This window comes from Garra rufa, chromosome 7 (assembly GCF_049309525.1).
Source record: "Garra rufa chromosome 7, GarRuf1.0, whole genome shotgun sequence".
Classification (NCBI taxonomy): Eukaryota; Metazoa; Chordata; class Actinopteri; order Cypriniformes; family Cyprinidae; genus Garra; species Garra rufa.
The window spans coordinates 23,104,464-23,130,141 of NC_133367.1; the positions used below are offsets into that span (position 1 = coordinate 23,104,464).

The 25,678-nt window shown below is 29.5% G+C and overlaps 1 protein-coding gene across 1 annotated transcript in view; it reads right to left on the bottom strand.

Annotated features, from left to right (window-relative positions):
* Window positions 1-4: 4 nt before the first annotated feature.
* The window catches only part of LOC141338047 (low-density lipoprotein receptor-related protein 1B-like), a gene marked incomplete at its 3' end in the record, with an annotated part of 171,078 nt that continues 145,404 nt past the window's right edge, over window positions 5-25,678 (bottom strand). The window contains exons 36-49 of the mRNA XM_073843617.1: window positions 25,159-25,281; window positions 22,757-22,879; window positions 22,538-22,678; window positions 22,310-22,444; window positions 19,569-19,688; window positions 17,660-17,901; window positions 17,316-17,539; window positions 17,138-17,244; window positions 15,197-15,313; window positions 13,876-14,049; window positions 9,574-9,699; window positions 5,831-5,995; window positions 312-473; window positions 5-27 (exon numbers count right to left, since the gene is read on the bottom strand). Of these exons, the coding sequence (XP_073699718.1) occupies window positions 5-27; window positions 312-473; window positions 5,831-5,995; window positions 9,574-9,699; window positions 13,876-14,049; window positions 15,197-15,313; window positions 17,138-17,244; window positions 17,316-17,539; window positions 17,660-17,901; window positions 19,569-19,688; window positions 22,310-22,444; window positions 22,538-22,678; window positions 22,757-22,879; window positions 25,159-25,281 (1,982 nt within the window). The remainder of the gene's footprint in view (window positions 28-311; window positions 474-5,830; window positions 5,996-9,573; window positions 9,700-13,875; window positions 14,050-15,196; window positions 15,314-17,137; window positions 17,245-17,315; window positions 17,540-17,659; window positions 17,902-19,568; window positions 19,689-22,309; window positions 22,445-22,537; window positions 22,679-22,756; window positions 22,880-25,158; window positions 25,282-25,678) is intronic.

Here is a 25,678-nt window from a genome sequence, read left to right on the forward strand (position 1 = left end):
AGTTCACGCAATAATGGTGACAAATATCTGCCATCACATAGAACGAAAGACAATTATTACAACTGATCTAAATCAACATATGCTGACTTCCTGTTACATCTTACCTCGTCTTCACAGCAACAGTGTTTTAGCTTATTTTAAGTGCTTAAGTGTCAAAACAGTGCTTCTCGCAAAGTTTGACATGAGAACAGTGTGAAACTCTGCATACATAGCTTAGTAAGCAGGCATATGATGCCTACAGTGATGCTTAAATAATGCACTAGATATCAGAACTGAGCTAAAGAACGCAAAAAGTTTGATCATGAACTCACGGTGTAGGCAGCGTTCTCCGGTGTATTCTGCTAGACAGTGGCACACAGGTTGGTTTCCCAGGGTCATGTCACACGTGCCTCCGTTCAGACAGTAATCGTCGCAAACACGCTTCTCACATAGAGGACCAGTGAAACCCAGAGCACAGCGACACGTCGGCTTTCCTGCAGTAAATACACATTATTTTAGTGACTTTTAGCATGGTTGGATCATCAACTCTGTAAACATCTGTTATTTATTTATTTAGTAATTATTTATTTTTATTCTGAATTTGAATTCATCCTTATATTTGACTTAGTGCTAAAATGAAACTGAAAGTCTCCTTGTTGTTAATGTAAAGTAAAATTCTTAAAAATAGTTCTACACTGTTTTCACCAGTTACAGCTTAAAACGTAAGTTTAGCAGCTGCCTTAAAATTGTAAGTGAAATCAACTTAAGTTAAAGCAACTCATTTTTATTGTAATAAGTTAAAATGACTTGTAGTTTTAAGCTGATTCAACTTAAAATTTTAAGGCAGCTGCTGAACTTAGGTTTTTAAGTTGAATCTGGTGAAAACTTTTTACAGTGTAGTTAATTAAAATAAAAGACGAAAGAAAATCTTCAAAATAAAACAAATAAAATATTAATCCTAAAATTACTACAACAAGAAATATAAAACAAAAAGTAATAAAAATGACAATATTGCGCTAAAAATGCCTAAAATGAGAAATAAATTCAATCTACATAAAACAACTTAAAAAAAAAAAAAAAATTAAACCAAACAGAAAATTAAACTAAATAGATATATTAAAAACGTTATAAAATGACAAAAGCACACAAACTTAATTTTAAATAAAAATGAAACTGACAATTTAATAAATATTTTACAATAAAATATTTATAATAAATTCTAAACACAAAAGATCATGTTTAGCTGCATGTTCATACTGTTTTTTTTTCATAAGAAAATTCTAGATTTTTATTTATATATTTCTATATATTTTGTTTGTTTGTTTGTATTTATTTATTTTTTATTCTTTGTTAGAATATATTAAAATAACTGTGTTTTTACATACACTAATGTAAATGTTTTTATTTTATTATTTATTATTATTTACATGGAACAGAAAAGGAGACATTTAGCTGCAAAGAAGATTTTAAATTTGTACTGTATATATATATATATATATATTTATTTATATGGAGATATTTAGCTGCATGTACACGCTGCTCTTTTCCATAAGAAAATTATAGATTTTTATTTTAATATTTATGGGTTTTTTTTGGTCAGAATAAATTAAAGAACTGTTTTTACATGTAAAATGAAAATGAAACTGAAAATAAAAACAAAAAATAAATTATTGAAAATAAATTCTGTTTTAAGTTTTTATTTTTTATTTTTATACATTTTTACATTTATTTATTTTTATTATTTATTTATTTATTTATTTTTACGTGGAACAAAAAAGCAGACATTTACCTGCATGGTCACACTGCTCTTTTCCATAAGAAAATGATAGATTTTTATTCATATTTTTCTATAAATATTTTTTTTATTTTTTTTTTAGAATAAATTCATGTAACAGTCTTTCTAGATATACTAATGTAAAATACAAATGACAATATATATATATATATATATATATATATATATATATATATATATATATATATATATATATAAGCTATTCAAAATAAATTCTCTTACTAATGTAAAATGAAAATATAAAAACAAACCATTTAAAATGAAACTAAAAATATAAAAATGTATTTAATTTTTTTTATGCAGACCACAAAAGGAGATGTTTAGCTGCATGTTTTAATTATAGATGTTTAATTCTATATTTCTACATATATAAAATGTATTTTAATATAATATAATATACTATTATATATAACATAATATACTACTACTATAATATACTATTATAGCATTTATTATGAAAAATCATAATAAATGCTATAATAGTATATTACAATATCATTTATTTATGTTCTTTATATACCTTTCTTTACAATAACCCTAAACTTTTAAATGTTAAAAAGCTAATCAATGGATATGCAATATCACTAATTTAATAATAATAATACCAAATAAAAATAATAATACCAATAAAAAACATAAATAACTAAATAAAACAAACTAAATTAAAACGAAAAATGAAAAAATATAAATATAAAATATATAAAAAATATTAAAATATAAAATATATAAAAAAGCTCATTCAAAACATTAATAAATAGTAGAATCAATATAAATAATATTAAAATAGCACTTAATGTGAGAGAATAAAATACATGTTATACTGAAAAAAGTAATAACTTTCTTGAAAGTACAGCACTTAATGTGCAGACTAACTGTGCAAGTCACAGCGATCTATATTAGTCTTTGATTTCGTATCCAACAGAATGTGATTATTTGAGTCACTGTGACAGAGTCACATCTTTCTAGCGGGGATTTGCGTGACAGTACATCTGTTGGGTATTGATTTGGTACGTTCAACACACACTCAAAGCCAGGGGATCTTCTGTCCTACTGTTGGTGGTCCATCTGCCAGCTGGTGCGAATGACAGTTTTAACGCAAAGACGCCAACAGAAACAATTCCTGACTGTTTCTCAGACGTTAACACGCCTTTGGACGCTGCCAAAATCTCCTTCAGAATAAGCAGTCTAAACAGGGAGTGATTTACACAACACCTTCCTGAAGCTTTCGTAGGGGCATTTTTGTGGAGGTTACGATAACAAACGGCCAAAGGAACGTCTGGTGTCTTCTCATGCGCTTGAACAGCCAATAACAAACAGACAGTGAGTGAACATGACGCTGCACTTTCAGGGAACAGGCTGTCGGCAGTTGGCATAGATGCGTCAGGGGATTTTCAATAACGTTCGTTAGCCGGAACAATTACCAGCTCTCTAATTACCTGTCCAAAACACGACGTCCAACTGTATGCAGACTTTTAGTCAGGTATATTAAGGAATGGGAATCCTGTCATCATTTACCCACAGTCATAATGTTCCAGACAGATTTATTCGTAATTTATTTATTATTATTATTATTATTATTATTTTACACAAAAAGATGGTTACTGCATTTGCTCTTTTCCATGCTCTTTTCCACACATATATATATATATATATATTTTTTTTTTTATATACTATATTTGTATCAGCAATAACTGCATTTTAGTTTTAGTGAAGAACATTCTTGAGTTTAGTATGAACTGGACAGAAAAGTATTTTGGATAATACAATTAATTAATTAATTAATTAATTTATTTAAATACTATTGCTGTTATTTAATAATAATAATAGTAATAATAATAATAATAATAATAATAATAATAATAATAATAATAATTATTATTATTATTAAGTACTAAGTATTAAAAAATACTTATACTATAACATATAATATTAATGTAATAATAATAATTATTATTATTATAACATTCTTTGTTATTCATTATTATTACTGCCATCTTAAGTAATACAATTTTTATTTATATTTATTAAACGTATTCGTTATAAATAAAAGCTAAACTGAAATATTCACAAAAAATAATAATAACGCAGAAAGTTATTGAGATTATTTGATTTATTAAACTTTTTTAACGTTTGTTTGTTTGTTTACTTACATGTTGATTTAGAAACAGGACAAATATTTTGGACAGTAAGATTAATTAATTAATTTATTTGTTTAAATTGAAATACAAATATTTGTAATAAATAATAATAAGTATTATTAGTATTCATAGTAATAACTAAATATATTATATAATAATACTTATGCTATATATTATGTAATAATACTTAAATATTTATTTATATGTTAATCATTTAAATTAAAATGCTAATACTGTTATTTAAATAACAACAACCATAATAATAATAATTAAAAAAATAAATAATAATAATTATTATTATTATTAGTCAATTAATATTATATAATAATACTTAAATATTTATTTATATATTATTCATTTCAATAATAATAATAATAATAATAATAATAATAATTATTATTATTATTATTATTATTATTATTATTTACAGTAAGAACTAAATATATTAAATAATAATACTTATACTATATATTATATAATACTTAAATATTTATGTTAATAATTTAAATTAAAATATAAAATATAATAATAATAATAATAATAATAATATATAAATAAAATTATAGTAAGAACTAATATTATAAAATATACATAATATTATATATTTATATATTATTCATTTAAATCACAACACTAATATTGTTATTTAATAAATGATTATTATTAGTAGTGGTATTATGGTTATTAATAGTAAGAACTAATATTATATAACAATACTTAATATGAATAAATACATAAATAAACGCTAAACTTAACAAAATAAATGCAGAAAGTTATTGATATTATTTGAATTTTTAAACGACGTATTTAACATGTTTGTTTGTTTGTTTACTTGCATGTTTTGATTTAGAAACAGGACAAAAATATTTATATATTTATATATTATTCATTTAAATCACAATTCTAATATTATTATTTAATAAATAATAATAATAATAATAATAATAATAATTATTATTATTATTATTATTATTATTATTAATAAAAGTAATGTTATATAACAATACTTAAATATTTTTTTCAAATAATAAAATATTTAATTAAAAGTAATTTACCATTTTAAATAGTATGGCTAGAAGACTGATAACACACAAGTCAAATATGCCACTTTAATTTTTAGAGCCGACAACTCTAGATCATTATTTACTTTCATTATATGGAAAAGAGCAGTGAGCATTCTGCTAAACGTCTCTTTTTGTGTTTCACAGAGAAGAGAACAAAATATTATGAGGTTCAGGAATGACAAAATGGTGAGTAAATAATGACAGAATTGTTATTTTTGGCTTATTTCTGAAGAAAAAAGCTATTACTGATTCTAATGTCGATAAGATGAATTTGGGGCTTGTAATATTCAATCTCACAGTATCCTTGCTTGTTTATCATTTCACTTTATTCAGAGAGCTCAGGATGACCTGAAACAACCCAAGTCAGCACAGGTGCTGTATGTTTCTGCTGCATTTCTTCACTGAACAGACAGAAAGCAAAAAAGACTGAGAAATCCCTCCTGACTCAGATGTCTGCCTGTGGCCTACTTTGAATTCAGAGAGCAGACGAGGAGCATCAAGAAAACCCTGTTTGTACCTGATTGTTTTCTGAACGTTTCGGCACAATACAAGACTTTAATCATAAAATATGAATTGTTACATTTTGAAACAAAATGAGAGAGAGAGGAAAAACTAAAACCATTAAATATTTGTATGTAGAAGAATACATATATATGTTTTGTTTGTTGACATAAATTAGTCTTTTTTGCGCAAGTAACAATTTTTTTAACAATGTTTTTCTAAATAGTTACTGTACTTGTTAACCACATAATAAAAAAAAGAATATGCTTTGGATAAAATACAAGTAGAATGGATGTAGAAAAAATCTTCGCCATACAGTCAATGTCCATTTACAGATGGGAAATAGCGCCTACCTAGTGGAGATCCCGTGCAAGTGCCTCCGTTGAGGCAGTAGTCCTTACAGTGGCTGATCTCACATCGATCCCCAGAGTAATTCGGCCAACAGAAGCAGCGCGATTCCCCTCGTTCATTGGTGATACATCGACCTCCGTTCTCACAGGCTGGATGACAAAGATCTCCTAAAACATCAAATATACACATAAGATAATTTGAATTAGTATCAACATTTTTTTTATGTTAAACCAAATTTATTCATTTTAGAATGTCTGGTTTATCATTAGACCTCTATCCTGTGACCAATGTGTTTGTAGTCATTAAGTCAATTTTGACGTGTAAAGTCATTATTTCTACTTTATAAGTCAGAATTTAGATTTTTTAAGTCATAATTTATTTATTTTTAATCCAATAATCTCGACTTTTCTTAAGTCACAATATGTGACACTGACAAATACACATCCTTAAGAGACTCACTGTACAGTCAAATACAGCAGATTATTCCTAAATTCCAGTCACTCCATGAAAACAACAAATTAAAAATATTACTTAGTGAAGGACCTACTTCCTCTTTGGTAGCACATCATATTTACAAACTAAGTAGTAAAGAGTGAACACATCTGCATTAGTAGAACCTTAAATGTTTGTATTAATATATGGATGTATTTTATGTGTATTTTGTTTAGTTTATGTAAGGATATATATAATATGTATTTTTTTGTTTTGTTTTTATTCTGCTGTATATAATGCTTTGGCAATATGTACCAAGTATGTCATGCCAATAAAACAATATGAATTGAATTGAATATTGACTTTTTATATCGTAATTATGACCTAAAACAGACATAATTTCGACTTTATAAATCATAATTTTTGACTTTTTTATCTCGTAAATATGACTTAAGTAAATCATGATTTTGACTTTTTAAGTCATAATTTCGATGTTTTTAAATAATTATTAACTACGATTTAAGTCATAATTTCGATTTTTTTCTTAAATCATAATTTCGATTTTTAATCTCATAATTTAGATTTTTCTTAAGTCATATTTTCGATTTTTAATCTAATCATTTTGAGTTCTTATATTGTAATTATGATTTAAGTCATAATTTAGATTTTTATTCTCATAATTTCAACTTTTAATGAAAAGTCTAAATTTTATTTTTATCTCGTAATTATGACCTAAGTCATAATTTCTATTTTACAAGTCATAATTTAGACTTTTTATCTCATAATTATGACTTAAATCACAATTTCCTTTTGACATTTAATCTAATAATTTCGATTTAATATCATAGTTTCAACTTTTCTTGAATTACAATTTAGAATTTTTAATCTTAGAATTTAGAATTTTCTTAAATCATAATTTCGATTTTTAATCTCATAATTTCGATTTTTCTTAAATCATAATTTCGATTTTTAATCTAATCATTTTGAGTTCTTATATTGTAATTATGATTTAAGTCATAATTTAGATTTTTATTCTCATAATTTCGACTTTTAATGAAAAATCAAAATTTTATTTTTATCTCGTAATTATGACCTAAGTCATAATTTCTATTTTATAAGTCATAATTTCGACTTTTTATCTCATAATTTTAACTTTCTCTCATAATTATGATTTAAGTAAGTCATAATTTCATTTTTACAAGTCATAATTTAGACTTTTTATCTCATAATTATGACTTAAATCACAATTTCTTTTTGACATTTAATCTAATAATTTCGATTTAATATCATAGTTTCAACTTTTCTTGAATTATAATTTAGAATTTTTAATCTTAGAATTTAGAATTTTCTTAAATCATAATTTTGTCTTTGTGTCTTGTAATTATGACTTAAGTCATAATTTCTACTTTATAAATCATAATTATGATTTATAATCTAATAATTTTGATTTATATTGTAATTATGACTTAAGTCAAAATGTATTTTTTATTTATTTCATAAGACTTCTACTTTATAAATCATATTTTTTACTTTTCTTTAGTCAGTTTAGACTTTTTTCTTAAATCATAATTTCAGTTGTTTTTTTCTTTCTTGTCATAATTACGACTTCTTCGAATTTTGAATTTCAAGTCATATTTAAGTCATAATTTCTTTATAAATCATAATTTTGATTTTTAATCTAATAGTTTTGACTTTAATCTCATAATGTAAATTTTTCTTAAATCATAATTTTGATTTTTTTTATCTCATAATTTTGACTTTTCTTAAATCATAATTTCTCATTTTATCTCATAATTACGACTTAATTCATAATTAATACTTTTTAATCTCATAATTTTTAATATCCTAGTTTCGACTTTTCTTAAATTATAATTTAGATTTTTGATCTCATAATTTTGACTTTTCTTAACTCATAATTTATTTTTATCTCACAATTTTTATTTATATTCTAATTATGATTTAAGTCATAATTTTGACTTTTTAAGTCATAATTTTGACTTGACTACATTTTTACTTTATAATTCATAATTTCAATATCATTTTATCTCATCATTTAGATTTTTCCTAAATCAATTTTGAATTTAATCTCATAATTAAAATTTTTCTTAAATCATAATTTCGATTTATTAACTAGTAATTATGACTTAAGTCATAACTTCTACTTTATAAGTCATAATATTTCTCATAATTTTGACTTTTTATTTCATAATTTAAATGTTTCTCTCAATATGTTGACTTAGCAAGTCATAATTTTGACTTTTTATCTTGTTATTACGACTTAAAGGTTGTATCAGCGATTTCTAGCCTAAAACATAAAGTGTCAATTTCAGCTGACCTTTCTTCCCGATCCGCTCGCTGCCTGCCCCATAAATTGTCTGTGAAAAAAAAAGGCGTCTCTCTGGTCAGCCTAGGGTCCGAGATATGCCAAAAAAACAATCGGCGCTATCAACTATTCCACAGATAAACAAACAGTGTTCCAACCAATCAGCGTCAGGGGTTTGGTGTTGTGGACTTTCGCTCCGCCTCCCTCACATCCCTGCACCAGTAGGAAAGTCCACAACACCAAACCCCTGACGCTGATTGGTTGGAACACTGTTTGTTTATGTGTGGAAAGGTTGGTAGTGCCGATTGTTTTTTTGGCATATCTCGGACCCTAGGCTGACCAGAGAGACGCGTTTTTTTCACAGACAATTTATGGGGCAGGCAGCGAGCGGATCGTGAAGAAAGATCAGCTGAAATTGACACTTTATGTTTTAGGCTAGAAATCGCTGATACAACCTTTAAGTATGTCATCTGTCTATCACTGCATGTTACATGTTTTGATTTAAAAATGTCTTTGACCAGTCTATTATTTATTGTTTGTTTGTTAAAATGCAAAAAAAAAATGCATATTTATGTTGTCATATACATTCTTGTTGTTTCTAACTTGCTATCAATAATAAATAAACAATAAATAAATATACATTAATTACTGTATGGTTATACGCTACATCTGATTTCCGTTGCTAGGGTCCTCTGGGTGGTTGCTATGGTGGTTCTATGATACAGAAAGCTCACCTTAGCAAGCACCGCTAATCAAACAAGCCATCCACTCTGACTGAATCAATGCTAGTAACACAATTGCTGTCTTTTTTTAGCACACAGGCTTCAGGTGTATCACGTGTGTGGGCAAAGGGCCCAGAATAGTAAACACTTCAGTCAAAATCACTCAAGTGAAACATTTGAGTTTGACATGGCAGGTCCTCTCGGGGTCGCGCTGACGCTCTGTTCGTGATGTAAGAGCATCTTACCGAGCGCGTTTTGACAGATGTACCTGAGATGTTGGTGTCCGTGCAGGTCCTGTTCAGCAGAATTTTCCCCTCAGGACACACACATCTGGCCCCGCTGGGATTGAGGAGGCACAGGAAAGCGCAATTCATCTTTGCACATGGGTTGGACGCTGAGAGAGAGGAAGAGAAAAGAAAACGAACATAAATTGAGATATGTACTTCTTTCTGCATTTTCAAATGGTACATTTGGATAGATCATGTAGAGACGCTGATTCAAAAATAATAAATAATAATAAAAAAAACCAAGTCAAAAATTGTGCATTTCAGTAGAAAAATGTTAACATGTTTAAAAAAAAATACATACACAAACAATTTAACTAAATATACAGGTGCATCTCAATAAATTAGAATGTTGTGGAAAAGTTCGTTTATTTCAGTAATTCAACTCAAATGGTAAAACTTGTGTATTAAATAAATTCAATGCAAACAAGACTGAAGTAGTTCTTTCTAAGTCTTTGGTTCTTTTAATTGTGATGATTTGGCCCACATTTAACAAAAACCCACCAATTCACTTCTCAGCAAATTAGAATACTTCATAAGACCAATAAAAATCATTTTATTGAATTGTTGGCCTTCTGGAAAGTATGTTCATTTACTGTACATGTACTCAAAAGTTGGTAGGGGCTACTTTTGCTTTAATTACTGCCTCAATTCAGCGTGGCATGGAGGTGATCAGTCTGTGGCGCCGCTGAGGTGGTATGGAAGCCCAGGTTTCTTTGACAGTGGCCTTCAGCTCATCTGCAGTTTTTGTTCTCTTGTTTCTCATTTTCCTCTTGACAATACCATTAGATACCCATATAGATTATACCATATAGATACCCATAGATTCTCTGTGGGGTTCAGGTCTGGTGAGTTTGCTGGCCAGTCAAGCACACCAACACCATGGTCATTTAACCAGCTTTTGGCGTTTTTGGCAGTTCTTGGTAAACGGGTGCAGTGAGAGTGGACCAACACCAGCAGATGACATTGCACCCCAAATCATCATAGACTGTGGAAACTTAACACTGGACTTTAAGCAACTTGGGCAGTAGATTTCTTCTTCTTCTTAGCCCATGTAAGATGCCTCTGACGTTGTCTGTGGTTCAGGAGTGGCTTAACAAGAGGAAGACGACAACTGTAGCCGAATTCCTCGACGCGTCTGTGTGTGGTGGCTCTTGATGCCTTGACCCCAGCCTCAATCCATTCCTTGTGAAGTTCACCCAAATTCTTGAATCGATTTTGCTTGACAAGCCTCTCAAGGCCGCGGTTCTCTCGGTTGGTTGTGCATCTTTTTCCTTCCACTCAACTTTCTGTTAACATGCTTGGATACAGCACTCTGTGAACAGCCAGCTTCTTTGGCAATGAATGTTTGTGGCTTACCCTCCTTGTGAAGGGTGTCAATGATTGTCTTCTGGACAACTGTCAGATCAGCAGTCTTCCCCATGATTGTGTAGCCTAGTGAAGCAAACTAAGAGACCATTTTGAAGGCTCAGGAAACCTTTGCAGGTGCTTTGAGTTGATCAGCTGATTGGCATGTCACCATATTCTAAATTGTTGAGATAGTGAATTGGTTTTTCGAATGATTTGAATGGACAATTCATGTAAAAAGTCAACAAAACAAAACAAAACAAAAAACATAATTATACCAGCTCAAAAATTGAGGAAAATGTTAGGTACTTTTTTTGCATGATAAAAAAATACATCAATCACATTTACATACTGCTTACGAAACCTTCGTCCATCATGTTTGTTTTTTTTTTATTAACAAGAACTAGCCTCCTAAAGTAAACTTTGATGGACCCAATATTACCTTTTTCTTTTTCTCTTTTTAAGAAGAGAGAGGATAACAAAATCATCCTCATTACTTGAAGAATTTTGTATTGTTTTGCAAATTTTTTTCGAATACGAAAAACTGCATACCAAAATTTCAGACTTATTGTGCAAGGACCTTTAGTCAAAACAAACTTTATCAGCGAATCTTTAGTTTAGCAAAATATTTTGTAAACGAAAAAAAAAAAAAAAAAAACAGAATTAAAGCAGTTAAAAAGTCTAAACTACAGTAAACTAAATTAGTAACTAAAAAAAACTTTTAAAAAAGCAATTCCGACTTTGTATCTCACAATTCTGACTTAACTCGCAATTGTGAGTTTATATCACACAGTTCTGACTACATTTCTCAGAATTGCCAGTTTATATCTTGCAATTCTGACTTTATAACTTGCAACTGTGAGATTATATAAAAAAAAAAAGACTCTGAGACTCTTCACAATTCTGAGAAAAAAAGTCAGAATTGTGAAGTAAATCACAATAACCTTTTTTTTATTTCCAAAGAATACCTTAATGATCGACAGTGTAAATTACTACCAATCACAAAAGAGGTCACTTGCATATGGTCTTAAAGATACAGTAGCTAAAAAGGCTGTTTGATTCTAAGGGCCAGATAAAGTTAAAATTGTCTTAATTACAGGGCAAAAAACATTATATGTGGAGAGCAGAATGTTGTGTCTTTCCTACCACTTGCACCACACACACACACACACACACACACACACACATATACATATTGCATATAGCATATATATATATATAAACTATCTATCTAAAAGCTTTTAGTCGGTGGTGTAAAGTGTGCATGTGAGAGATATTTTTTGTTTGTCTTTTTTATTTTAGCTTTTACAGGTTGTTTTGAAGAACATCTTAAATAAAGCTTACTAGTGTAAAAGCACATCAGGGAGTGATGACACTTCCCATTACACCAGCACAAAGACAAACAACACAGGCTAAGATCCCTCCATCCCTCCTTCTTTATAACAGAGAGAGAGATCAGTGGAGGATAAGAGACTACAGTGAAAAATCGTGATGGAAAAAAGAGGAATGGAAACAGACATAAGGAGACTAAAGTATAAATGGAAGCAGGGTCGCACAGGTCGCGAAAGAGGAAAATAAATTAAAAAGACTCTAGAATATAAATCCACAGCTGCCATCAGAATGGATAAACCTGATAAAAAGGAAGAAACATTCAAATGTGTCATGAATTTCCATGAAAACGTTATTTCCTACGAGCAAATAATGTAGAATGGGCTGCAAATTTTTGATCTGGACTGTTTGTTTTAAAACAGTAATATATGTATATACATAAAAACACAAATAAATATTAATATTATTCAATATAAAAAATAAAAAAAACTCAATTCCTAATATATATATATATTTTATATTTAGTAGCATGTTTGCATATAAAAATTAAAAAATAAACACAAAAATAAAAGCACTAATAAATATTTAATATTACATATTTAAAATTTATATAAAACATAAACATATAATATAATAATAATAATTATTATTATCTAAATTGTTCACAAAAGGAACTCATATTCAACTATTACAGAAGGTTCAAACACTCACTGATGCTTCAGAAGAAAAAAACATGCATTAAGAGATGTGTACATTTTCTTATTTTACCTAAATATCATTTTTTTTTCATTTAGTACTGCCCTTAATTTTTTTTTTTACTTTTTTCATATGCACACATAAAAAACAGATATAAAGATAAAAACAAAACTAAAATTATATACAAAATAAATAAAATAAATATTAAAATTAAATATTTAAAATTTATAATATTTAAATTTCGATTTTATATATATATATATATATATATATATATATATATATATATATATATATATATATATATATTTTTTTTTTTTTTTTTTTTTTTTATAATGCACACAAAAATAAAAACGCTAATAAATATTACAATTAAATATTTAAAATGTATATACAACATTACATACTTAGACATTTAGACATAAAAAATATCAGAATTGTTCCAATGGCTCTTCTGCAAGTCTAACAAAACACAACATTTCATCCATCTGATTAGAGCTGGTAATTGTATAATAAAACATTTGACAGTAATATGTGATTGTAATAAGCTCTAGCTGGCCGCAGACGAGAAGCCCAATCAGATTTCAACAATCTAAACGTGAAATTAAACTCTGACTACTGCCAAGAAATCTCACTCTGGAACGGCCCTCTGGAAGATGCACAACCATAATGGCTTTAAAGGAAAATTTGCTCAAAATATGAACCTTCTGTCATCATCTAAACACTCATTCCAATAATTTCATTCCAAACATGTATTTTTTACATTTCTGCTTATTATAATTTTATTTTATGAACCTCAGCTTGTGGTTTTTCAAGGAAATAAGGGTTTGGAATGACATGGGGGTGAGTAAATGTTGACAAAAGTCTTATTTGTGGCTGAACTATCCTTTTAAAGAATTCTTTTCGAGACTCACCCTCCTGTTGTTTATACCGATGGAAGACCAAGATGCTGGACGCTCTCTCCACACCCAGATTGAGCTTCTCGGCAGGCAGCTTCCCATATTTATGAACCCTGAAGACGTCGTGCTTCATGCCGACCCCGTAGATGTAGTCCTCGAACAGGTCAATTCGGAAGGGTTGAGAAATTCCTGAAACGAAACCAAGACAGACACAAACTACAAACTTTTTTTTTCATTCACACTGAATTTGTTTCATGCACAACTGTGAGAAGAGAACCAGATTCTACATTGACTTTAAGATTTTTGAGATCCATCTTTTCACACGGAGGACAACTGAGGAACTCATATGCAACTATTACAGAAGGTTCAAACACTCAATGATGCTTCTGAAGAAAAAAAACATGCATTTAGAGCTGGGGGGGTGAAAACATTTGAACAGAATAGAGATGTGTACATTTTTCTTATTTTGCCTAAATATCTTTTTTTTTTTCATTTAGTACTGCCCTTCAGAGGCTACAGAAGATAGTTACATGTTTCCTAGAAGACAAAATAAGTTAAATTTACCCTGATCTTTAAATTCAGGCACGTTAATGCATGTTTTTTCCTTCTGGAGCATCAGTGAGCATTTGAACCTTCTGTAATAGTTGCATATGAGTCCCTTAGTTGTCCTCAGTGTGAAAAGATGGATCTCAAAAAGTTAAAATACACAAAAATGCTGGAAAACCAAAGAATCTATGGTGCCTGGAGGACTTTTCTGAAGAACAACGGGCAGTTTAACTGTTCAGGACAAACAAGGGACTCATGAACAACTATCAATAAACAAAAAAACACAGAACTTGAAGCTCTCGAATTTCATCAAAAATATCTTCATTTGTTTTCTGAAGATGAACGAAGGTCTTACAGGTTCGGAACGACATGAGGGTGAGTAATAAATGACAGAATTTTCATTTTTGAGAGAACTATCCGTTCAAGTTTAGAATCATGGATGAAGTTGTTGCAAAATCAGGCACTTCCTTTTAAGTTAGCTTAAAAAGTAGCTGTCTATGTCGACAGCAGACAGTTAACTAGGTTTTGCAAGAGCTCTGGATTCAAATTCATCCTCAACTTTGATGCTTTCCCCAGAACAGCATTTTTCCAATCACAGTCTGAGAGGGAATCGAAATGGAAATCTGGTGAGTTTATAGAAACTACACTCTGCTTAGCTTTTGGAGCTCTTCACATGTAGGAATCGAGGGCTGGCCTGAGCTCAAGACCTTTGTGTGGTTTTTTAACACATGTTGCATGATAAAAAACTGGATTCTGGATCTCGTACAATTTCTAACAAATTCAAACTCACCGTCTCGACTGCTAGCAGCCACCAGTGAATCAGAGCCGTCGAAACGCACGCTTCCGATCTGAGACAGCTCAGAGTCTGACCAGTAAAGTCGTTGGTTGTAATAATCAATTGCAAGTCCTGAAAAGACATAGACAATTATATTATACAATTGTATTACAATATACATAATAATATATAATATATAGTTGTCAACATGTGAAGTGGATCAAAACCTTTCATCAAAGTTGTCCTAAAACCAAAACAATACCCTTTCTTGTCTTAGGATAACATTGGTTAACTTTTTTGATCCACTTCAAATGTTGACTACTGTATGTTGACTAATTGTTATGTTGACTAATATATAATTATATTATATTATATTATATTAAAAATACTAAATATTAATAATAACACAGCAAACAAACAAAAAACAAACAAAATTAAAGTAGACCAACAAGAAAAAGCAAAAAAAGAAATCAAACGAAAAAGCTAATTAAAAGATGAATAAAAAAAACAAGAGAGAAAAAAGGAAGTCAAAACACCAGAAACAACAAAAGAAACAGAATTAAACAAACAAAATTATACAAAAGTTAAAACAAAACCCAACCAAAACAAACAAACAAACAAACAAAATAACAAACCCAGAAGAAAGCAAGAAAACTAAACAAAAACAAACAAACAAACAAAAAAATGAGAGGGAAAAAAATTAAACAAAAAAAGAGAAAGCCAAAACACCAGAAACAAACAAACAAACAAACATAATAATTTAAAAAAAAGGAAAAAAAATATTGAAACAAAAAGAGAAACTAAAGATAAAACAAAATCAAACCAAAACACAACAAACAAAAAAACAAACCCAGACAAAATTAACACAAATCAAAAGAAAGCAAGAAAAAACAAGAGAGGAAAAAAAAGATAAAAAGAGAAAGCCAAAACACCAGAAGCAAAAAGATACAAAAAAGCAAAAAATAACTGAAAAAAAGATAAAACAAAATCAAACTAAAACACAACAAACAAAAAAACAAAACAAAATAACGCAGACCAAAAGAAAGCAAGAAAACAAGAAAAGAAAACACCAGGAACAAACAAAAAGAAACTGAATTAAACAAAAAAAGCAAAAAACAAAAGCAAACCAAACTAAATTAACGCAGCCCAAAAGAAAGCAAAAAATAAAAATAAAAAGAGAAAGCCAAAACACCAGAAACAAAAAGAAACTGAATTAAAAAAAAAAGTTGAAACAAAAAAGCAAAAAATAATTTAAACAAACAGTGAAACAAAACCAAACCGAAACACAACAACCAAACAAAAAACAAACCCAAACAAAATCAACACAGACCAACAGAAAGCAAGAAAAAAATGAAACAAAAACAAAAGAAAAAACAAAACAAAAAGTGAAACAAAAGATTAAACGAAACAAAATCAAATAAATAAATAAGACCAAAATACACAAAACAGACCAAAAACTATATATTATATTTTATTAAATTAAAATGACTAAATATTAATAATAACGTTATTATAAAAATAAATTATAATAAATACTGTACTTTTATGTATTTATTATTTTTTTAGATTAATTAAATATCTTATACATAATATGAATATTACTTTTCTTGGTCACATTTAGTGAAAACCTTTCGCTTTCATTTATTCATAAAACCATTAAATGTTTCTATTACCAGAAAACTAAAACTATATTAGGCATTTGCATTAAGAGTAGCAAGAGTAGCAAGAATTTCACCTTGAAGTAATGTACATATTAAATAGTTTCACTCAAACGTTATATTTTACAATGAATTTCACTTTCAGATGACCTTCTTATATAGACATTTTTGCTTCTCTGCATTTTACGTGACAGTGACATACATGATAAATTCATCCCTTTTAGCATAACATTTGGCAGATGCTTTTTTTTAAAATCACATATTTTACATATTTAAAAAAAGGATGAGAAAATCTCACCCGTCGGTCTACGCAAGTTCCTATCCAGCAAAATGCGACGCAAGGACCCATCCATGGCGGCCTCTTCGATGTGAGAGTGGTCACCAATCACGGTCCAGTACACCATCCTAAAAAACAATGGAGCATATTATACACATTCTGCCTGACATAACGATCAGGACTCAAAAATGACACTTACCCGCGCACAGGGTTAACGGTTATAGCAAAGGGTTCCCCGTCAATGTCTGTGATGAGCCGGGTGCAGTTGGGACCCCCCAGTTGTCCCACGTTGATGGAGTAGCGAAGTCGGCGCCAGTGTGCCGTGTAGTAGCTGAACCAGTGCATCCGGGAGTGATCCGTCCAGTACAGGTTCCCCGTCACCCAGTCAGCCGAGATGTCCCGGGGCCTCCGGAAGTCTGGACACTGCAAATATAGAGTGTAATGAAGTTACAAATCTGCCTTAATAAGAATTTATACAACTACTTAATTAAAAAGAATTTGAGAACTGACAGGAAACTGACAAAATCTGTCTTATTGACTTACTATGACTCCACTGTTTGATGTGAGTGGGCTTCTGTCCTGCAGGTCTTTGTAAAAGATCCCCCCAGGGTTAAATTGGGTGGCCCACACAAACTTGTGATGGTGAAATAGGGCGTCCATGCCAATTATGCGAGCGCTGTCTGAGATTCGGGCCAGTTGAGTGTGTCCATGGGTTTGGTTGTATGGATAGACAAAACTGCGGATTTCGGTGTCGTTGGCCACGTAGAGGACCTGATCTTCTGGCCCTGACCACAGAGATACATGTGTGAAACAAATGATAAACAGATCAAATTAAATTCATTGCAAGTCCAGCCAAAAAACAAAGCAAAATTAATAAAAAATTTAATCAAAACACAATAATGAGGAAAACAAAATGAAAAGAAAACATCACATCAAAACAAACAAACAAACTAACTAACAAATCAAAAAAAATATATATATATATATATGCAAAAAAGTACAAGCAAAATTAAAAAGCAAAACAAAGGTTGAAGCTAACAGAAAACAATAAGTCAAACAAAACAAAAGATAATACAAAGCAAAAACAAAAATATACCAAATAAAAAAGACCAAACAACACACAACAAACAAACAAGACCAAAAACAAAATTAAAGGAGACCCAAATGAAAGCAAAAGCAAGAAAACAGCTCCCCTCCCCAAATCTAACAAATAAGCAAAACAAAAACAAAAGAGGAAAAGAAACAAAGAGAAAAAAAGATAAAACCAAAATCAACACCACATACAAAAATAAACAGAATTTAAAAAAAGACAAAACCAAACCAAAACACAACAAACAAATAAAAAATAAAACAAAACACAATTAAAGCAGACCAACAACAAAGCAAAAAATGAACAAAACAAAACAAGAGATGAAAATAGGTGGAAAAAAAACATAAAAAGAGCAAACCAAAATGCCACAAACAGAATTAAACAAAAAAGCAAATTAAATTAAATTAAATGAAACAACAAATGCAACAAAAGATCAAACAAAAAGGTAAAAAGTTCAACAAAAACAGGAAACCAAACAAAAATTAGACAAACTTAAACCATACAAAAGCAGACCAAAATTAAAGCTAAAGCAAGAACAAAAAGAAAACCAAAACATAATAAAATAAACAGAATTAAACAAAAAAAAATAAATAAACAGAAAGTGAAACAACAAAAACGAGAAAACCAAAACAACACAAACAAAAACAAACACAAATAAATTAAACAAAAAGTCAAAACCAAACCAAAACACACACAAAAAAACAAACAAATCAAAAATAAGACCAAACCCAAGCACAATTAAAGCAGAAAGCAAAAACAAGAAAAAAGCAGAAAAAAAAACAGAACAAACAAGAGATAAAAAAGGAAAAACATACAAACACCACAAAAAAAAAATTGTTTAAACAAAAACGGGAAACAAAATAATAGCAATAAATTAAACAAAAAGTGAAACAAAAGATAAAACAAAAACGGAAAAAAAACAACTGAAAAATAAGACCCCAAACAAAATTAAAGCAGACCAAAAATAAAGCCAACGCAAAAAAAGCAAAAAAGAAACAACAAAAAAGAAAAACAAAACACCACAAATAACAAACAAAAATAATTAAAATGAGACAAAAACAAAACAAAACAATAAGCTAAACAAAAATAAAGCAGACCAAACAGAAAGCAACAAGAATGAATAAAAATAAATAAATAAAAACAAAAGATTAAAAAACAAAAAGCAAAAAACAAAACCTAAAGCGATTTCTTTAATTACGAATGTTCAAAAAACAACTTGAGGCCTACCTAACTTAAACCTGAGTTGTTTTAAATCAAAGCAACTAAAATCAGCCTAAAATGGTCTATTGGCATTCAAAAGTCATAAAATGTCAGAAAAGCAAATCCTTTTGATGTCTATTCATATTCAACAACATCTTCTACCCTTCGTGATGCATTCCCCATCGATCTCCTTGAAGTTTCGGTCACACGTGCACTTGTACGAGCCCTTGGTGTTGGCGCAGTACTGCGAGCAGCTTCCAAACCGCAGACACTCGTTCACCTCTGAGGAAAGAAAGGAACACATCCATACATCAGCCTCTCTGCTGACATTTTTAACAGTGCTGCGGGGATGTCACTCTGTTGGGGATTTCAGCTGAATCTCAGCTTCTTGTTATGCTCAGTGAGATGACCCTAAAGCGACCACTGACATACCTCCAACAGTTTAATGCCAGCTCAGGAGCTGAATACAAACAGACTTGTGCATTGTGGGGCTTTGTACAAAAGACAAGCATCCACTGGGATGCGCTAGGGGCGAGTATTTGCATTGTCTTTGCGTTTTATCACAAAATACCAAACCAAATGTCATTTATTTTAAAGGAACAGTGCATCGGTTCATTTTTTTGACCAGAAGTATTCAGTTCTACATAATAAAACATTAGATATGTAAGGCTTTTACAAAATGATTATGAATTGGTTCATACTCAAAACTCAAGTGGAAATGTTGTACACTTGATAAATCTTTGAATCGTGTTTGAGAACCTTGTTGACAAAACGAAAAATTGAGCTATTATTAAACACTTCAAAACGATCTGCATACTTAAATATATTTGAGCCAGAGAGCTACACAATGTTCAACTAAATGGAGCTATTAATGTTGATGGACCTTGTTCTGCTTAATCTATGACAGTATTTCTCAAACCTCTTAAGAAAATGCAGCTTAGTAGCATTTAGAAAGGACTAAAAGTGAACTAAACAAGCTAAAATTTTAATTTGTATGCCATTAAAACTAAATAATTAATATATAACCTTAACATTGTTTTCAATCATCCATGTTTATTTATTTATTTTTTTAAACTACAATCCTATTCAATTATAATGGCCAAAAATAAATAAGTAAAACAACATACAAAGCAATATAAAAACTATCTAAATACATCAGAAATCAGAACTAACATATAAAAATATGAATTTTTTTAACTTTTTAATTATGTATTATTTAGTATAAGAATATTTTATTAAAATGCTGTATTATTATTCATATAATGAATAAGCATTATATATCAGACACACAATATAAAAAAAATCTAAATGTTAAATATATCTACATCAGAAATTAGGATACAAAAGTTATTTATTAAATTGTTTAAATCAGACTTTTCAGACTTTTCAGTGGATTAATCATGATTAATCACTATTTGCAACGACACCTGAATCCTAACCAGGACACAGATACATAATTTTCCTATTTTCATATTATGTCAGGGCCGGCATCGGGCCTGTTTTAGGCTACTCCTTATTTTTTATATTTTAGACATCCATCAATTATGTCGCGCTGGTGGAAACAACACGAGACTTTCGCTTTTACTTTCGAGACTGAGTCGGATGGCGCAACTGGAAGAGATCCGCGTTCAATCGCACGCAGTAGGCTGAAACTTGCCACAAAATACCGGCAAAAATAAATAATAAATGTTTCGGGGAAGGAGTAAGGACATATCTGAATTATTTATTAATAAAGTGTATTCTGAGTCAATGTGGCAAAGATCCTGCAATCTCATTTTTGGACGCGCCTTGAGAGAGAAATTTATCGTTAAGGATTACATAATAAACAAGTTTTTGTTTTCGATTTGTTTTATTTCGTTAAGTAATAATTTAAAGCTTTCTATAGATATGTTTATCATGTCTGTGAGGCATGCATTTAGCTTCATTTTTGTTAAGCACGGCTGTTCAAGAACGAGACGACAGAAAGCGCATCATTTTTGTTTTCTTTATTTTATAAAAACACTGCAACGTTTTTTGATGTATTACTCTTTCCTTTGTGAGCAAAAATGACGGATAATTTTAATTATCTTCCACTCTCCACTCTGTCACGGTGTCAGAATGAACCCAGCATAACTATGCAGATGTAATTCCCAAAGCATAAGAAAAACAAAAGTTTCATACGAATTCTGAATGGATTATGGCATGGAAAGTGCAAAGCGCGCTTCCTTTATTATCACTAAACGCGTCACAAATCTTAGTTCATAGAGATCTCACAACGTTCCGTTATAATCAATAAAGCTTTCTAAACTACACAATGAATCTTTTATTTACATCGTGTCTACACTTAGTCATGAGATGAACAATGCTGGATTGTTTGCCAGATCTTCAAGTGGTTTGCTTTCGTTTGAGGGTATAGCACCGTCTACCGCAGTAGAACCGGACCTAAGCTTGGCTAACCACTCCAGTTGCAGAGGGGCTGTCACCCAGGCTTGTACTTGTTAACTGTACCATCATCATTCTTTTTATATTTGAATCCGTCCGTAGGCTCACCTTGCTCCATCTCGCCTCTAGCTCCCCAACCACTTTCCTGACAAATAATTCGTCACACTGCGCATGCGTGAAATGCGTTAAAAAAAAATTGACGTAATTAACAACAACAAAATAATTAACGCCGTTAATGCGTTATTTTTGACAGCCCTAATATTTATACATCATAAAAAAATCAATCTGATGAATTAATAACTAACGTTTTGTAACAGTAACCTTTCAATAATAATAATAATAATAACAATAATAATAGTAATAATAATAATAATAATAATAATAATAATAATAATAAAGATAACTATTAATTTACTATTTTTATGTAATAAAATAAAATAAAATAAAAACTTAGTAAAATGTTTTTCGTACAAATTCTCTACCTTCACATTGCTTGGTCTTCTGGTTCCTCTGAAATCCGTCTTTGCATTGGCAAACTGAGGGTGTTTTCGTCTGATTGCAGAACGCGTCGTCTCCGCACAAGTCAGCCCGTCCTCGACACGCACCGTCTGCAGAATCTGTGACCCACAGGGGACAAAATAAGACACTGTAAAGCTTTTACTCCACAGAATACAAAAACCTAACAGCAGAACATGAGGAAGTACACTTACATGCCTTGCAGTCGCGCTCATCTGATCCACCGTCTTCACAATCGTCGAAAAAGTCACACTGCAGCTCCGCCGGTATGCAGCGGTGATTGGCACAGGAGAATTCGGCCTTCCCACATGGCCTCGGCCTTTTGACCACATCCGCTAAAGAAAAAAAGACAGAGAGATGGTTTAGAGAAGGAAATAGATAGAAACAAATGAAACTGAAGTTCCCAAACTCACCACAGTCGTCTTCATCTGAATTGTCCCCGCAGTCGTTCGCTCCGTTGCAGATTTGCTCGGTCCGAAGACACACTTTGTCATTCCTGCAGCGGAAGGGTCTGTTTGGAGGACATGGCAACTTTCCTGCGAGCCGAAACAAACAGTAATCACAAACTTGCTTTTCATCACAGAAGCGTTCTTCAGCGCTTTTTGTGGATTGTACCATTTCAAATGTTTGTGAAGTGTTTGTAAAGTGCTCCCGAAGCAATTTTTCAGACATTTTACTGCCTGGCCTACGGCGAAAACAATTTTCGGAGAAAAATCACTGTTTACTACAGTTCAGGTGTACAGTGTCAGCTTTAATGTGCGTTCAGGATGGTCAAAGTGTCCTGTATTGATTTTCTGCTCTATTTTGTTTTTGTGAGGCTGTTCTGACATGACCTTATAAATGTGACCCATTTCAAACCAGACACTGGTCTGAATGTGCGATGCTCTTAAACTAAAATCTCTAAGCTGGCACATTCAATGTAATATCAACAAATGTCAAAAAAAGAAAAAATATTTTCTTATTATGAAATCAGAAAAACTTTGATAAATTATATTACAATTTAAGAGGGCAAGTACTCTATGAAAAGATAATCTGAGCTGATTTTGCACACTGAAATAATAATAATAATAAAAAAGGTTATAAAAAAGTGAAAGTGTATGTGGCCAAATTAATAAATTTTATGGGACATCATTGGCATAAAAAAAAAAACACACACAAAAAGAAAATGAAAACAAAATGCAAAACCAAACAAACCTAAACACCCAAATAAAACCATAATAAACAATAAACCAAAAGACAAACACATAAACAAAACCGAAAAACTAAACAAACAAACAAACAATAAATGTTTATAAATAAAACAAAAAGTTTTTTTTAATACAATTTTGGTGGGAAAAGAATTATGCCAAGCAAACTAGTAATAAATGTATCACACAAGATACAAATAAATGAAACGATATTAACTTATATAAATAAATTAATTAATGTTTTAAAAGATTTATAAATAAATAAAAAAATATGATTTTTTTAAAATACAATTTCAGTTTGAAAAGAATCATTCCAAGCAAACTAGCGATAAATGTACCACACAAGATAAAAATAAATATAATAACATTAAAATGATAATATTAAGTTATAAAACTTTCAATAAATAAATGTTTTAAATATTTATAAATAAAATAAAAACTTTTTTTTAAATAAATGTACCACGCAAGATAAAAATAAATATAATATTAAATTAATTATATTAACTTATAAAACTTTAAATAAATAAATAAATAAATAAATGGTTTTCTAAATAAATGTACCACGCAAGATAAAAATAAACATAATGATATTAAAATAATAATATTAACTTCTAAGTTATAAACATTTAAGTAAATAAATAAATAAATACATTAGTGCATTATTTTTTATGTGACTTCAACAAACAAACAATTATTTTAATGGATGAGTGATTTAATTATTTTTATGTAACTTCAATTTCGGAAAATCGTAAGTCTGGGGAAAAAAAAAAAAAACAAACAAAAAAAAAAAAAACATACAATTTTATTTGTCTATATGCCAAGCAAGCTAGTGATACATGTACCACACAATATAAAAATAAATAAGTATTTAATGTTTAAAAATATTTATGAATAAAATAAGATAACTTAAATAAATAAATAAATGTTTTAAAATATTTATGAATAAAATTTAAAAAATAAGACTTTTTTAAAATACAATTTCAGTGGGAAAAAAAACATTCCAAGCTAACTAGCGATTAATGTAATAATATTAAAATAATAATTTTAATGTATAAAACTTTAAATAAATAAATACTTAAATACATACTAAAATATTCGTAAATTAAATAAAAACATTTTTTAAAATAAATGTAAAAGAATCATGCCAAGCAATATTAATGTATAAATATTAAAGTTATTAATATTAATGTATAAATAAATAAATTACATTTATTTTAATGGATGAGTGAATTAATTATTTTTATGTGACTTCAATGGGAAAATGTATTTAATAAAAAAAACATACAATTTCAGTAGGAAAATAATCAAATGAAACTAGCCATAAATGTATAAAAAATATAATATTAATATTAAACTATAAAACTTTAATTAAGTAATTAATTTTATGCGACTTCAATGGGAAAACAGAAAGACAGATGTTTTTTAAGAAGTTAAATAAGTATAAAATGTTTAACAAAAGTAAATAAAACAACCAAAGCAAAACAAAAATATGTAGCAAATGTGTAGCAAAACTAAAACAAAGTGTAACACACAAAACAAAACAAACAAAACATCAAGCCACATCAACAAACAAACACTGTGACTTCAGTAAGAAAGAATCATATCAAGCTCACTAGTCACAAACGTACCGCACATGCTTGAATCTTCATCAGAGTTGTCTCCGCAGTCATCCTCACTATCACATAGCCAGACTAACAGCTTGCACAGTGTGTTGTTGCAAACAAACTCGTCTGCACGGCACGCCAATGACCCTGCAAACAAATGCTTCGACTTATTATATTACATTTATTGCATTGGTGTATTGGTTATTGCAGTTTTATGGACTTTTGATTATTTTGAAACAATTTTTCATGCTGTTAATTGTATGAATTAAATACATGCACACTGTAAAAAAAAATAAAAATTTGTTGAGATAAGTTAAAATAATTAGTTTCCCGGCTGCCTTAATTTTTTTTAGTTCAGTCAACTTGAAATGTTAAGTTGTACTAAGTGACAACTTCGATATTTGAGTTGATTCAGCTTATTTAACAAATTATTTTAAGTTGACCTAACAAATCATGCTTTTTTCTTTTTTTTTTTTTTTACAGTGCAATAATTCTCAGATTTTTCAAAAAAGTAACAGGACACTAATTTGCACCTTATTCAGAG